Consider the following 16229-nt stretch of genomic DNA (forward strand, 5'->3'; position numbering starts at 1 on the left):
GCAATACAACTTTTAGCAGGGGTGTATTGTAAATGAGATCACTCTGTGACCTGAATTAAAAGTAATGCAATAAAAGATGGTTGCAGGCTGTGGGATGGATATAAGCATGAGGAGGAAGGAAGGAAATGCTTGGTTGGTCTTTGATACTAAAGCCAACAAGTTATGTAAACTATTTATTGACCTGCAGTTGTAGTGTAGCTCTGAAAATAATGTATGCTTCTCTACAAAATCAGGGTGTTTTGAAGTGAGGGGAAAAATAAAATAGTTATGCTTGTAAACATGAAACATGTCACTGCCTCACCACTGCAGTAGTGTAAAAGTCTTTAAGAGCTCATACTGAATCATCAGTTGAGTGGATACCTCTTAAGTAATGTGTCTGCTTATGTCTGAAGTCCAGTGCTGGCAACTGCAGAATTTGAACTGTAGTGTGGTTGGAGAATAAAAGTTCTATTTTTAAGCTATTTATCTGTCTTCATGCCATTAAATTTTGGATGCACAAATATTATTACTGAAGAAAATCCTTGGAATATTGCAGAACTTCATTAAACCTACATCAGCAGCTGTAAATTGTGTTAGTGTGGAGGTCAATGGACATGTTTCTTAGCTAAGTTGTGCAACTTGGAATTAGGGAAATCTGGAACTTTGCAAGAGGCTCATTTTAAACACGTTACGTCTTAAGGCAATCCAAGATGTGTAAAGATAATATTCGGTTACTTCAAAAGAATATTAGGGCTCTTATTGTGGAAGGGCAGAGCAGATTTGAAAGGAATTAGGGGAGTTCATGTAAAGGTTCCATATGTGATACTAAAATGATGAGACAGGGCTGTACTCTTGATGTCCATGACAATGCATTTATGGATCCTGGGGATGGTCTCAGGAGTGTAAGCATCAGAAATTCAGGTTTGTGCTTTGTCACTGAATAACACCTACAGCCACTCTATGAAAGGAAATACTGGAATAGATGGGCTGTTGGTTGTGCCAAGGTAGAGCATTTCTCACTTTCTCATAATGCAGATTCTGGTGACTTCTCTTACCTGGGGAGCAACTGAGTGCTGGCAAGTTCTCTTAAGTATGAATTCCAGAATAGAGTGAAACCCAAGTGAACTTATAAGTGAAGGGAAAAAAAAAGGCATTGTGAATAACCTAATATTTTGTGGAAACTAGGAATGAGTCTTGCATTCTTAACTCTGTGATGAGACTAAAACTACTGAAGCACATCTCTCTAATACTGACTGTAAAGTACTGGTTCAGCATCTTTATAGGAACAAAAATATGGAGAAAGTGTCATTAAAGTAGCAGTATCTTTTTAATTGAAAGTCGTTTAAAGAAGACTTGCCAAAAATGACCCTTCAGAAGGAGCAGGCAAAAGGGGCAAAGCTCTTGCAGGCAGCATGGGAATTGCTTAGAAATAGTGTATTATGGGCTCAGAATAAATGTGAATATGGCCATGACCTATTGAAACAGACTCAGTGTTCTTAAACAATTAAAATTAATGTGCTTAAACCACATGATCTAGAAAGACAGTCTTCAAAATGTCAAAGTAATATCCATATGTAGAAACGGTCTTTGACATTTTTCTATGTAAAACAATAATAAAGAGGGTTTTGTAATGGAAAAAGAATGGATTAAGATGTCTTTACAGATGTTTAAAATGATCTTGGAACAAGTGGAATTAGGCTTTTTATTTATCAATCATTTTTTGTACATATGTGAACCTGAGAAGACTTGAGAAGTTGCAGACCTTTTAGTTTAATTTTTGAAACTAACACATGACTGGAAACCATAACACCAACTTTACTATAATGGTTGAATAAATCATGTGTTTTAATCAATATTTTGTATTTGGAGATGGGCCATGTCTGTTGGTCAAATGGCATAGAGAAAATGCAGTTATCCTAGTGTGGTAAAAGTTAAAAGATTACTGCTAATGGCTCACAAAAAGACCTTGAAGACATGTTAATAGAGAAGTTCATAATAAATGAATTCTTTAGATAAAACTCTCAACACAAGAGCAGTTTTCAAACCAGAAGCAATTCGCCAAGGAAATGCTGATAGAATTTCTGCAACTACCTCACCAATTAATCCTGGTTTCCAGATTCTGAACAGCTTAAATAGTGAGGGGGCAAACATACTTGTTAAAATCAAGTTAAAATACAGAACCTTCAGACTCATTGGGTGATGTAACTTGGACGATGAAGTTGTGTGAAGTAATGCAGCCATGCACATGGTGTGGCAGGGGAAAAGAAGTAATTTGTTCTGCACTGTAGGAATCTGAACTAGATAGATTATTAGTTAAGACTGTAGTTTTTTAACTTGTAGTTTTTAAAGTGGTGATGCCAAAGAATTTTAAATAATTTTTTCTGTTGTGTATTAATCCTAATTATACATACAGTAAGTAGGCATGACTATAACCTATGTATGTTGCAATTTTCATGGCACTAGGTTGGCTGTATTCCCAAAGAACTGCTGCATTTGACCTAGTACTTCAGTGATAGCGGCTTTTAGCTAGTGCCAGCTGGCGTAGCATGCTCACCTCCTCCACCCAAAGCAGGAGCTTAGCGTGGTACTGTTGTACTTTTGGGGACAGGCATTGCTCCTTCAGACTAAGCACACCCATTTTTCAGTGGCTGGTTGCCAGTGGAGCTGTAAACTGCCTGCTAAGCATTTAAACTCTTCCAGCCTGACACAAAGTCAGCAGATAGAATCTCTCTAATCTTGAGACTCGTGGAAATGATTTTAAAGTCCAAACGTAGTGTTAGATTCCATTTGTTGTGAAGGAAGACATGCAAGCTGGTTCAAAGTCCTCGTGCTATACACTAGCTTTGTAGGGTATTATAGCTTCAGGTGTGGATGTTTTTGGGGTGTCCCTTTCAGAGACTAACCTGCAACTTGTTAACCACATAAATATCTGCACACTAAAGCAATGGTTACATTTCAGTTTGATTTGTTGCAATAGTGTGTAAACGTCAGGCTTGCGTGACTATTACAACATTTAAACCATTGTATGTGACTATGGTGATATTTGGCTTCAGGTAAGAACAACTGAGGAAATATGTTTTTTCATGATAGTGTATTAATAGTCATCCATAGTGGTGTGAGAAGAGATAAAAGTAGGGATGTGTTGTGGCAGAGCCCATTCTTGCTTTGTGAGAATCCATGCACGTGGTTTGATGGTAGGGTGACTGAAACAAGTGAGTGAAACTGTATCACCTGTATGAATCTTGTTCTGGTTTTAGAATTGTTTTTTTTATACAATTTGATTATTTTTTTAAATAACTTTGGGCACAAAGCCTGGGCGTATTAGATACTAAATGAATAATTTTGGTCCCATGGAAAGCTAAATACTTGAGAACATTTTTAAGCCATGGAGTAAAAGGTGGTCAATTCTATTAATTGTGGTTTGAGTCTAGCTGTTCATATGTCCAGTGTTCTGCCTTAGCAGATACTTTATGATTCTGTTCTCTAATTTCCTTCTAGAAAAATGTTGCCCAAAGTATTTAACAGTTATGATAACTGAAATTTAGTGTTCTCTGTGGTATTTACTTCTGTGTGATATTTACTTCTGTGACACACTCAGCTGATGATGATTAGTTTTAGACCTTCCTGGTTTTGTTTGATTCTGTAATTTGCTAATTGCTATAACAATATGAATGTACTTTTACTCATATCTTGCATATAGTGCTAAATATTAAATCCATTATGTACATGTTCTTGTCAGAAATTCGTCAGAGGACTGCAGCTCAAAGAAATACTTCTGCACCCCCACCTGCAACTCCCAAACAAGGCTCTCCAAAGTCCCCACTTCCAGCATCTCCTAATCTGCAGAGAGAGACACCAGCCCTGAGCGGGCTCCCGGAAAGAACTGCTGTGCCATCCTTGCAATCAAATGTTTTACCAAGACGCCCTGGATCCCCTGCTACTTCAGTGCCTGGAATGGGTAAACACAGCACTTAATGTTATTTACAGTTTATATTGTTTTCTCTGGTTACTAATAAAATAGGCCATTTTCATACAGTATGGAAATGGCATTTCATTTGGAAATAGCAGAGCAGTTATCTGATTAAGCAGGAGTTCCATATTCAATTAGCCATAACTCTTTACAGCTGGCACCTTTTGATGCTGAAACCTATTGCCTGAGCTCATTTAACTGTTATGGCTTCTTTGTTTAAATGGCAATAAAACTTTGCGGTATTCTGTAGTCAACAATATAGCATACCTTTTTATGTTCTTGGTTTAGAAGAGCTCTATGCTTGAATAAATCAGGTACAGAGGAGAACACTTTCAGAATACATTCATGCGTCTCACTAAACTCTGCACATATTTTTTTCAACATGCATCTTGACATTTATTTAAATTTTTACTCTAAAAACTATAGTCATGCAGCCTTTACTCATAGATTAAAGTGGAATACCAAATACAACAGAAAAGTTGTCTGTGTTGTAGCTGAATACTAAAATGGCAGTGTTAGGTAAAAGAATCCAAAGTTTAGAAACTGGTTGAAGTACGGTAGGAATGAGTATTCCTTAAAATTTGATTTCATATCCTGAAAGTGCTTTTCCCTTGATTTCTTATTTGGTGTTCAGATGGGATGGACTTTTAATAAATAGGGGTGGGCAGCACTGTTCTCGTTTTCCTCATGGATGGTAAAGTTGTGTGTCGGTTTGTGCTAGGCCTTTCATTCTTTGTGGGATGTTTGACAAGTTGGATCAAAAGACAAGAAAAGAGATGAAATGCTGTCTTGAAAATAGAAGGGGCACAGTTTGCAAGGAATCTCTTGAGCACCAGTTTAATGTGGAGTTCTTTGCTCTATCTATATATAGGGATCAAGAATATTTTTCTCTTCTCTGTGTTCCCGGTTTTTACTTGAAGCTGCTTAAGTATTACTAATTGTATGTCTTTCCTTACTAACTTCCATGATACAATCAATAAGTAAAGCTGTAGATAATATATTGGCACTTGCTCTTTAAGATCTTGAGAAGTTGAATGTTAAAATGCTTTTTACTGTTGTTTAGTGTAGAGGAATAAACTCATCATGGAAAGTTGAGATCTCTGCTGTAGAGTCCATTAAGCCTTATTTGATGTTTTTAATTCTTTAGCTGTGTTATGAAACTGCTAAATTGGTTTTTTTCCCTGAAGTGAGCTGTAAGACAAGTTATTATTAAGTCTTGATTATCTTGAAGTACCAGAAGTTACCTCCTTGCACCAGGAAGTTGGTCATTTGGTTGCTAACCACATTTACTGATACCCGATTACCAAAAATTCTGTAATGAGTTTAAAATTACATGCTCCTTTTTAAGGAAACTGACTGTAGAATAAAGTATTAGCTATATAATGGCTTTATTCTTAGGGGAAGATTCAGGCACGTTGAATAAGCTGGATGAAACTCAGCCTTTACTGCATAAATGCTTTAGAGGAAGGAATATAAAGTGACTGACTTGTTTGAAAGAACAGTTGCCAAGTTTACAATTTAAAATTTTTAATGTAATTTTTGCAGTAATGCCTGACAGGCACTTTTCCCCCCACTAAATAACTGGTATTTTGACCAAACATGTTACTTTGCTATAGATAACAATTGGAGCCACTGCAATTGTCAGTTAATATGGAGCCCTCTTTTTTCTTGAATTTCCCCAAACTCTTCAGGCATATAAAATCTCAGTCGTGTAGCTGTAGTGAAAAGTACATAAATTCAGTATCTATAAGAATAATATGGTATCTAAGCATATGCATGGCCTGCAACAAATATGAATACCCTTAATTATCTCTATTTTACAGAAGATTAATAATTCATTTTCATTATACTATATTTTGTAGGAGAGAATCAATTTAACGTGTATTACCACAGAGCTCCCATATGTTTGAAAATTAATAACCAGCAGGTAGTTGAGAGTTTGCCAAGCCTTGCAAAAATGACCAGTCTTTCTACAATGATTGCTTTTGATGTTTATATTAATTACTGGTGTCCATAACAGCATGAGAACCAAGATGGTTGGTTTGAGTTATTAGCAGGCAGGTAATTGAAGTTGTTGTTGGAATGTGTTGTGATGTTTCATTCTAGGTAACTTTATTCAATTTTTACCTTGTTTATTGACTTTTAGAAAGTTCATATATTTTTGATTTACAAGGAAATGCAAACTTGGTGTTCTGAATAAAGGCCTAAGTAAACATTTGAGTTTGTTGAGGTATTCACAAAATTATTACAGAGCTTTAATTTTATTGTAGATTGTATCAGTGCCCTTTTTTGATGGAAGTATTGGATCTTTCAGGTTTTTGTAAAGCTCTAGGAAATGAACTTTGACCTCTACTTTGGACAGCTTTAGCAGAATACGGTTTATATTGCACAGAATTTGTTCTGTCTTGCTGATGTGACAGTTTTCTTGGTCTAGGTTCCTACTTGAGAATGGAATACAGGGATAATTTGGAAATGCATTTATTGATTGTTATCTCCTGAATTAATTTTTTTTTTTGTGAAAATAAGGCCTATTTTAAGAACATTTATGTTGAGTATGGAACTATTTGTTTTTGCTAAACTGTTGGGTTGTAAATTGCAGTATTTTCTGAATGAGTTTTCTTGTGCTTCTGAAGATTAGGACAGTTGGTTTAGGTCAAATACCCAATATTCACAAGATGTGTCTTGAAAGATGTGCTGTTAGAAATATTAGTCTTGTTCTATGTATAGCGCTACAAGAGGGCACTGCTGAAAATACTTGAGTCCTACAATGTTTAATGTTTGCCATAGAGGACAGAAATGTTAGTATGTGGCATGAGGTTTATCACAATGTAGTACATTCTGCCCCTATTTACTTTTCCTTTGTTGCTTCTATCTGTGAAGATTAAAAGGTAGGAGGCTTGAAATGGTAATTTGCTGGCAGTTACTTTTAATGCTATATTTAGAGGTGAAGCCCATCTTGGATCAGGTTATTGAATAGTAAGGCTTGCTGTGTTGTCTTTGCCTCCTGGTCTGGAGGTGAGGATTTATGAGCAGTGCCTGCAATACTTGATTTCTTCAGCATGAAGAAGACTAAGGGGAGACCTCACTGTGGTCTTCAACATCCTCATGAGAGGAAGCAGGGGGGGCAGGCACTGATCTCTTCACTCTGGTGACCAGTGACAGGGCCCAAAGAAATGGCACAAAGCTGAGTTGGGGAGATTTAGGCTGAGTATCAGGGAAAGGTGATAATCCATGCAGTAGACTTGTACAAGGGACTAGACATTTTAAAACTTTGTGGAAAGAGAAATTTGTACCAGTGTTCTGGTTTAACTGCTGTATGTTGAGGTGAAAAAGAACCATTGCTCTTAGCTGTTCTTTAAGGAGTTTCATTTTGATAGTAGTTTTCGAAATACATGGGGGAAATAGTATTTATAGTGGCCTTCTGGCTTCTTTGACTAGGCATAAATCTGAAAATATCCAACTTGTCATTATATGTGGGATTACCAAAATGACAAATAGCTGAATAGGTTTAATGTATAGACTCAATGCATACTGAGGGCATGCTCATGTGGTATAGTAATTACACAGAAACCAGGGGGTGTTTCTGTGGTGACATCTTCATAAAATCATGGAATGCTTTGGATTTTAAGGGATCTTAAAGGTAATCTCTTTGAAATCCCCCTGCCTTGGGCAGGACACCTTCCAGTAGACCAGGTTGCCCTGATTTCTAGTTCTTCTACTGTTGTCCTTGATTTTGGCAGATTTATGGGTGTAAATTACAAGTGAAAATTTGCAGAGTTGAGTGTATATGAAGAGAACTTAGTTATTCTTTCTTAAAAAGCTTCTATTTGTTAATAATCAAATACTATTGATATATTGAATTCTTTAGAAATTATAAAATTATTACATGTCCAAGGTGTAAAAATGGAATGATTTAATAAAATTATAAACTGAAGGAGGAGAAGAGGAATTTTGAACTATTGTGGGTTGAAGAATCTTACAGCTTTCCTGGTGGTGGACTAAGAAATATGTCCATGTATATTAAGTAGATGCAATTATTTTGATACACTAGCACATACAATAAAATATAATATATATTTATACAGTGGAAAATAATTTTGATATAATTCCTGTTCTAGGTCTTCATCCTCCAGGCCCTCCTTTGGCAAGACCTGTTCTTCCTCGAGAAAGAGGAGTTGTGGATAGAGTTATTGAATATTTAGTTGGTGATGGTCCTCAGAACAGGTAAAATGTTCTTTAAGAAATTTCCCCCTAAACACTTAGGGGAAAGGAAGCTTCCTAACCTTTCTGTTTAATCCATGTCAGGGTTAAAAGAATTGTAAATAAACTTGTCCAAAATTTTTATAATTGAGAAATGATTCTTTCTCAGTGCTTCACGTGAAATATCTTTGCAGGGAAACTGGTAATATTTGTGCAGAACTAACCTCTGTTATGAGTACTATTAGCTGTGTGATACAAAGAGATGTGCTCAAGTGGGTGAATGACTTATATTTTGAACTTAAAAAAAGAAGTCATTTATCTCAGCACTTCAGCTTTATATCTGTTATAAACGCCTTGCAGATTGCCTTCAGAACTGTCCAAACATATCAGAACTTAACATGTTTACTATGGATACTTTTCAAATTAACTGTATTCTAATGAAATAAAGGCTTTATTTGGATGTTATTTTCTGACACTGGTGATACTAAAAATATGTTGAATCATAGTTTAAAATGTAGCTGAGAGTGTTTCATTGTGGTTAAACCAACTTCAGAAAGTATTATTTAATCTGCAGATTTAGTTTGCTTTCAAGTGTAATAGTTTTATTGTGCAAATCATGTTTTGGAAGAAAAGATACAAGGTGTTAGCCAATATGTAAGGTAAAATACATCTCCCTTCTGTGTGTCATTACTTAAAGGTATGTAACTATGTATTATTCATGCTTTCTAGGTATGCCCTTATATGTCAGCAATGTTTTTCTCACAATGGTATGGCTTTGAAGGAGGAATTTGAATACATAGGTAAGAGCTAATCTTTTTTAGACTCTATTGTTTGGCTTGTGTTTCATAACAAACATGCATCATACTTCATTTTGGTTGCAGCTGAGTACTTAGCTGACATTGTAAAGTACCACTTCATGTGGGAACAGTTTTTGGTAACTTATTACTCTGTATCTTAAGATTTACTTTAAGACTTAGAGAAGTACTTTACTGCGACCTTCAGGTCATGGATTTTATGCGTAGAAAACTATTCAGTAGAAATAAGCTTCCTCCAATACATCCCTGAACATTGCTACTGGCTATGAATGGTTCTCAGAAGGGTTTTATGTTGAGAAACTATCTGTCATTAAAGTGTGCCTCTTTTACCAGAACTTAAACTAAATTTTCCTTTGGCAAGAAGATCTTGGGGATGTATCGGAAAAAGAGTGGGAACAAGCCCTGGGGGCTTATATGTGAATTTATGGCTGACAGTAACTTAAGACAGACACAGCTCTTTATTGAACACAGATGTTGTATTTTGCTTGCTTTCTACCACAAGTGTAAGCCTGATGCTTAGGAAACTAGGGATCCCTAAATCTTGTATTTAATTTTGTTTTATTTTTATGAGTAAATATACTGCAGTGTAAGAAGAAGCTAAATTTTTCCTATGAAACCAAAGATATGTGGTATATATGTTATCTTAGATCTTATGAGTTCACAACTCAATTGTACCAGAAATTGCCACTTACCCCCTTGTCTTGGTGAGAGTTGGGAGGACAAAAAGAGTTAAGTATTACATGGTATCCACTACTTCTGCAAAACAAAACTGTTTTTTCTTAATTAAGCACCACTGGAGCAGATTCTCAAAAAGCAGAGTGAGACATACCTTGTGGAATTCCTAATACCTCCTTACTCAGAGTGTGAGGAAAGTGGCATCATAAGGGATGGGAAAAGAAAAATCATTTGCCAACTTAATTCTTTTGTAGGAGAGAATAGAACAACACCATGTGGCAACATCTGGTGCTACTGAATTGTATTATTTTGTTCATTGTGGTCAAATCTTTCACGATGTTGGGCAGTACTCAGTTTCTCAGAGCTGAAAGCAAGCAGGTTTGTAAAAACCAAATGTCTGCTGAATTTAAAAAAGTATAGAACAATTAATGTAAATTTGGTGGAGGTATTCTCTGCTACTGGTAGTTACTTAACTGTGTTTAGTATTTTGAACCATATATACTTCATATATGAATATATATATGAATATAGTGTAGGAGTAAAGGTGAAATGTGAAGTTAATTAGTGAGGCTGCTTACTGGGTGTCCTTTGTGGTGTAGCATTTAGGTGTGCCTACTGCTTCTTCCTGAATCCTGCAAGAAAAACTAGACCTCAAGCTCCACGACTTCCAGACTTCAGCTTTGAAAAAAAGCAAACTACAGAAATGCGATCTGAAACTGAGCCTCTAGAACCTAGAGAGAGAGCGCCCCAGGAGACTCAAGAGATTCAAGAGACAAAAGGTAAATATTCATGAAGTTCGCTCTTTTGTAAATGCCTGATGAAATTCACCATCATCTAGCTCTCTGTTGAGCTAAGTTTCCTTATAAGAATGACTACATCTGAAATACTCAAACACTATTCAAACAGGGTTCCATGTGAGGTGATCAGTGACTCAAGTCTGTAGGTGGTAAAGGCATTTGGTCAGTAAAAGCCCTTAACATGCTTTAGCATTTGATCAATCCCCCAGCTGTGTAGAGAGTTGGTCTAGATGATTCTAGTTGGTCTATTCCAATTGGAATACTACAGTTTATTCTGACTTCACAGAAAGTACAGTTTATGGATTTTTTTTCAATTCTTGTCTCTGCTCCTAGCTAAGGTTGTTGATGGTAGCGTCTTCCTTTCTGTACTCTACAATTTATTAATATTTGTCATTTTCTTGTGCAAATGATGGCATAACAATTTTTTTCACTCTAATATTACTGACAAATGGATAGAAAAAAGCACTGTAAATTACAGAAATAGTTAAGGAGCGAGTATGTCCTAAAGTAGTTAACTTTCACTGTGTTTGGCAGGTCATGTGGTTGAGGTGTGTTGGAATTTCTGCCTTTGTTCCTTTTGCTCTTTTCCTCAGGGCAGGAAAATCTAGTAAAACTGCCTTGTTTAATTTCAGGTAGTTCAAAGACAAATTGTCAATTTTAATTTAACATAGTTCCTTTTGAGACATTTTATAGCCTACAGATACAGTAGGCATCTGGTGTACAGCCAACAGGAAGATGCAGTGTTTTAAAAGACTCCAGAAATCATAATTTCAAACCAGAGGATCTCCAGTTAGATGTGCTGTTGAGTGCTTGATGGGACTTTATTTAGTTTAAGCAGGGATCCTGGGGGAGTACTATCAGTGTGCAGCTCTGAGGTTCAGGCTAGAAACACACCAACTATGGGAAACTGTCAGAGTGTAATAGAATGCTTCTGCTTGATTATTTTTAACAGGGAGTACAAAATAATGTTGGGCTTTTCTTTCTGGAATGAGCAGGCCAGTAGGGAAGTCACATTTAATGCTGGCAGTCTCTGGGCATGGCCTGATGAGGGTGCATTGTAGCAAAAACTTGGTTTCTTTTCCTGTGCCACAGTGCACTCTTACCTCAGTAAAAGTGCTGTTATTGGCATGAAAGTAAGACTGGAATCAAATGGATGGAACTGAGACAATGCAAATACCTCATTTGCCCTTAAATCACAGAGTCATCTTTTAAGCAAGGGGAGGGTAGATTGGTAGCTTTTTGGACTTTTGAACTTTGAAGATTCTTACAGAAAAAGACATACTTGGTTGCTAGGATCTTTAAAAGTGTGCTTGTTTTCTTCTGTCTGACTCAAATAGAGAGGTCTTTAAAGAAAGATATTCTACTCTTGGAGACATGTGCCTCATAGGCTTCTGAATATTATCCATTACTGCAGGTTTTTAGAGAGAGGCAAGGAGAGGTGCTTGCTAATTAATCTGGTATTATCATTGAAAGAAATTATTATGAAATTATGGCTATAATGAGTCTGAGCTGCTGAGTCAGTCTATAGATGTAAAAAAATTTAAAATCTGAAGAATTACTGTGAGATTGCTGTTAAGCATTTTAGATGTAGGAATGAAAACTGACATAACTTGCTTTTTATGGAAGTAGAATTTTACTAAACATTTCAGCAGAAAAATAGGGTGGATTTAATGCAGTAAATGTGATTTTACCAATTTACCTTTAACAATGAAAATTGCTTGGGTTTTTTTTAAGTAGTCTTGTATTAATGTGCTAGTTTATTTAAGAAGAGCAGGAAAAGAAGTAACTGTGAGCCTCATTGCCCAGTTGTCTTTTCCTGATAGAAAGTATATGGTGAAATTTTGCAGAAGAGGTGTAAGAAATAAGTAAATGCTATACAGATTTTTGGTTTTCTAGGTTAAATAGCTGTACTTTCCTGAATATGCGTGCTCCAAGATGATACAAACTATTCTGTTTTGATAATTACTAAGCAACCAGAAATAGAGTATGTCTTAGTATTTTGCAGAACTCTGAGAAATGTCTTGTTGATGGAGAGGAGGCCAGTGCCTGTCTGTGACTTTCCACAAAGGAATCTCTTCTGAATGAAAAAATACTTTCAGAAGATATTTTCACTTTTTCCACTGCAGTATGAAACAGAACTGCTTACATGCAGTTGGATTTTATTAATAAATGAACACATTCTTTGATTGTAAGTTTAAGGTATGAAGATATCATTAAGGTTGAGCTCTGGGGAAGGCTTTTGTTCATCACAGTAAAATAGCTGCTATTATAGCAAGAATAGAGAATGTCTTCACTTAGATGTAGACAAATATTAACATCAGGAAACCAACATCACCACAGTGCTGACAACACAGGGGAGTACAACTCTTATCTGTAATTCATTTATGCCATAGCTGTATAGCTCACAGAGATTGCAAAATAATGTGATAAGGAAATGCTATAAATATTTTTTACCAGTCAGCTGCTTTTGCTAATGGGTAGAGCATGAAGCTGAATCTTTTCTTCACTTGCATGCTTCATGTAGTGACAAGCATGATACATGCAGCTCCTTTGGATAAGAGATCTGAAGAGTGCTTATGGGGAGTGCTGTTGGCGCTGAACTTCTGAACTTTGTTTTAAACCTCTGGAAAACAGAGTCATCAGCTGTCAGTCTGGTGCAGATTACTGGTACAATCATGCTTCTTTATTCAGCAGATTAATTTAGCAAATTTTAGTACCACCGTGAAGCAGTAAACTTCAGCTTTTTTCTTACGTTTCATGTAAATGGCTTGATTTTGATTCCCTCCCTCCCATCAAAGGCTAGCTGGTTTTCTTATGTACTTGTCTTAAATATATAAATGTTTGGCTCATATTCAAACAGGAAGCACTTTTATTCTCTTGATTAATTTTGCCTTGCCTTTGTTTAGTATTGTTATGATGTATTCTTGATTCAGGATTAGCATTTCACACTATTTTGAAACAAAATTGAAAAAAAATAGACTATATCAGTGTTTTGTGTTGAATGTCTGGCACTGGTATTTAGAGATCTTAGATGAAGATTTGAACTTCCATCTGTTTTGGACTTGTGACTTTACCACAGTGGTCAGCACTTCGTGGACATCTTTGTGACATCTCTAGATTTGTATGGAATTCCTTGACCATCTTGCTCAAATATTTTTGTGATTATTTGATACTGTCACTTGTAAGGATTCTTGGAACACAGCAATTGCTAGTATGTTTGAAAGGCTTTCCATTATAAAGGCAGGTGCAGAAAACTGAAGGGGTCACAGTAATGATCTTTAAATAATGACATTTCAAGTGTGCGCTTACCATGAGTTCTACCACAAATGGAGCTTAGCTTTGGGCAAGTGTTACAGAAACTTTTGCTAGGAATAAAACTGATGGAAGACAAAGGACTAGTATGTCTAGAACTCAAATGATTTCCTAAGCAGACATAGGTCAGCTCACCTTGAGTTTAATGACTTGTGGACAAGTTCTTTTTATTTAAAAATGTGTAATGTTTCCAGTCAACCATGGTTCAGTTTTGCTGAACATATTGAGTTGTCTTTTTGGTAGGACGTAAAGGGTAGAGGGAATGCTGTGCTATTATCTGGCTTGTTGCAAAGGCTTCACAATAGTTTTCTCTGATATCAAAGCCATTAACAGGTTACTGTGAGACACATGTTCTTTAAAGACGCTTCAGACATGTGACACTGAGTGAAAATCTCTTTTGAAGAGGAGCTGTAGTAGTGAAGAAAACTTGTCCCAAAGCTGCTTGAAAGAACATGCAGCTGTATTTTAGAGCAATTACACCATTTTTGTGAATTCCCACTTAACAGACATTTTATACTTAATTTAGTAGTGATGCAGTATTGTGATTTCACTGGTTACTCAGTGAAATACTCTCTGCAACAAGAGGAAGGGTGACTGACTTCTTACAATGTGAAGTGCATGTGCTTTCTAAGTACTGAGCATTAAGCAAGAGGGTTTGGGGGAAAAAAACTGCTGTAACCAGGGGCAGGTTTTTTAAGGTTGCATTGTTGTAGCTCTAAAATATGCAGCAAGCATAGGATTATGTTTGCTATTGAGATCATGTGGGTGAAGCTACATTCTTGGGTTAAATGAAGGATTAAGTATTCCTCATCAAGCACACTTATATTTTCTTTTGTCATCTTTTTAAGTTTATAGTCAGAGCTTTCACTTGTTGGCTGCTGCTCTTACAATGACTTTATTCATGCAGTATTTAAATCAGGTTGACTTTAGACAAGCTTTCCATTAATTGCTGTGTTTAAAATGGAATCACTATATATTTTTAATGAAGACTGGTCATGTCTATGGTTGGAGTTAGCATCACTTACTCTGAATGCCCTGGCTACTCATTTAAAGGACCTACTCTTCAGTTTCTTGTAACTTTCTCAGACAGAATTATAAGACAAAAATTTTCCCTGTAAATTTGTATTACTCTATATTCTGGAGAGTTTCAAGAGCAAGTGAAGAGAAAAGTAATAAAATACCTGTCAATTTTTGTTTAAATAAGCCGTGTCTCCATACCTTTAATAGAATACAAAAACGAAAGCACCATCCCGTTCCTTTGAATATAGGTTTTCTCCTTTCTATTAGAAGCATCTGCTGGTGCCTGTGATTGTCCCTGGGTCTTACACTAAAGATGTTACAAATGCCTGGCATCCTGATCAGACTGGGCAAACAGTCTCTCTACCTCTGTGAGACTAAGAATGAGTCACTGCTGCAGAGTGCTAAGCGTGATTCAGTTGAGAGCTGCAAGACTGAAACTCTGTATATAGGTCATGGTTGGGCTATGCTACAAATGAGTTGAGAGGGCATAGAGCTGCCTCTTCCTTGCATCCCATACTTTCTTTGAGTCTAGCCTGAAGAGCAGCAGTAAAGGAATGTAACTCAAGTGTGGAGGGTTTGGAGCAGGAAAGTGCACAAACTTATTCATAGAATTTGAGGCAGAAGAAAAAATGCAGAGATGAGACAGAAAGAAAACTGACAGTTGGGAGATAAAGATTGAGCACAGACAGAGATGGGATCAAGATGGAAATTGAAGAGCAGGAGGAGAGAGTGGGATGGCCTGGAAAGTAAGTGGGAACATTAATTTGATTGGGCAGAAATAGGGGTGTTGAAAAATTTTGGAACAAGAAGCCAGGGTAGGTGTTGAGCAGCCTATGGTTGAGAGAGCAGGGAAGGAATCAGGAGGTGAGCCAGCTGCAGACTTGCTTAAAATGAAAAATAAGTTTGAGAAAAAGATGGAGGAGCTGGGCTGCTCTGAACAGTCTGAAATGAAGCCTGGAAGTAGCTAGTATAGTAGAGCTTTGTATGGAAAGAGGGGTCTTGAGTTCTTCATGACAGATTGCATTTGTACAAGGCCTGCTGGCCAGGGGTGTGCAGCAGCTCCTCTACTCAGTCATGGGCTGAGAAGTCAGAGCAGTTGTTCTAAAACTTTCAGCTCTGCTTGAATTCTGTATCAGCCTGAAGCAGTCTGATTACTTGCAGATACCCGACATGTTTGATCAATATGAGCATGTGGCACTTGACTGATGACACTGTTTTCCTGAGAGGCTGCTATTGGGACCAGTGCTTCTTGATCTCTTTGTCAGGAGCAGGGACAGTGGGCTTGAGCACACCTTCAACAGGTTTGCTGATGATGCTGAGCTGTGTGGTGCAGGGAAGGGATTCCATCCAGAAGGACCTTGAGAGGTGCAACTGTGAACCTCGTGAAGTTCAGGAAGGCCATGTCTAATCAAGGATCAAGGCAAGCAGAAATACAGGCTGAGCAGAGAATGAATTGAGAGC

At 36.8% G+C, this 16229-nt stretch overlaps 1 protein-coding gene across 4 annotated transcripts in view; it reads left to right on the forward strand.

Moving 5' to 3' along the window:
• The window catches only part of LNPK (lunapark, ER junction formation factor), a 53050-nt gene that overhangs the window by 21915 nt on the left and 14906 nt on the right, over nucleotides 1-16229 (forward strand). For all 4 annotated transcript variants that reach the window (XR_001522847.2, XR_001522848.2, XM_015634946.2 and 1 more), the window contains exons 9-12: nucleotides 3719-3937; nucleotides 8068-8173; nucleotides 8879-8949; nucleotides 10239-10418. Coding sequence is in view for 2 of the 4 variants with exons in the window: in XM_015634946.2 (XP_015490432.1) it covers nucleotides 3719-3937; nucleotides 8068-8173; nucleotides 8879-8949; nucleotides 10239-10418 (576 nt within the window). In the remaining 2 variants the exon portion in view is untranslated. The remainder of the gene's footprint in view (nucleotides 1-3718; nucleotides 3938-8067; nucleotides 8174-8878; nucleotides 8950-10238; nucleotides 10419-16229) is intronic.

This window comes from Parus major, chromosome 7 (genome assembly GCF_001522545.3).
Source record: "Parus major isolate Abel chromosome 7, Parus_major1.1, whole genome shotgun sequence".
Classification (NCBI taxonomy): domain Eukaryota; kingdom Metazoa; phylum Chordata; class Aves; order Passeriformes; family Paridae; genus Parus; species Parus major.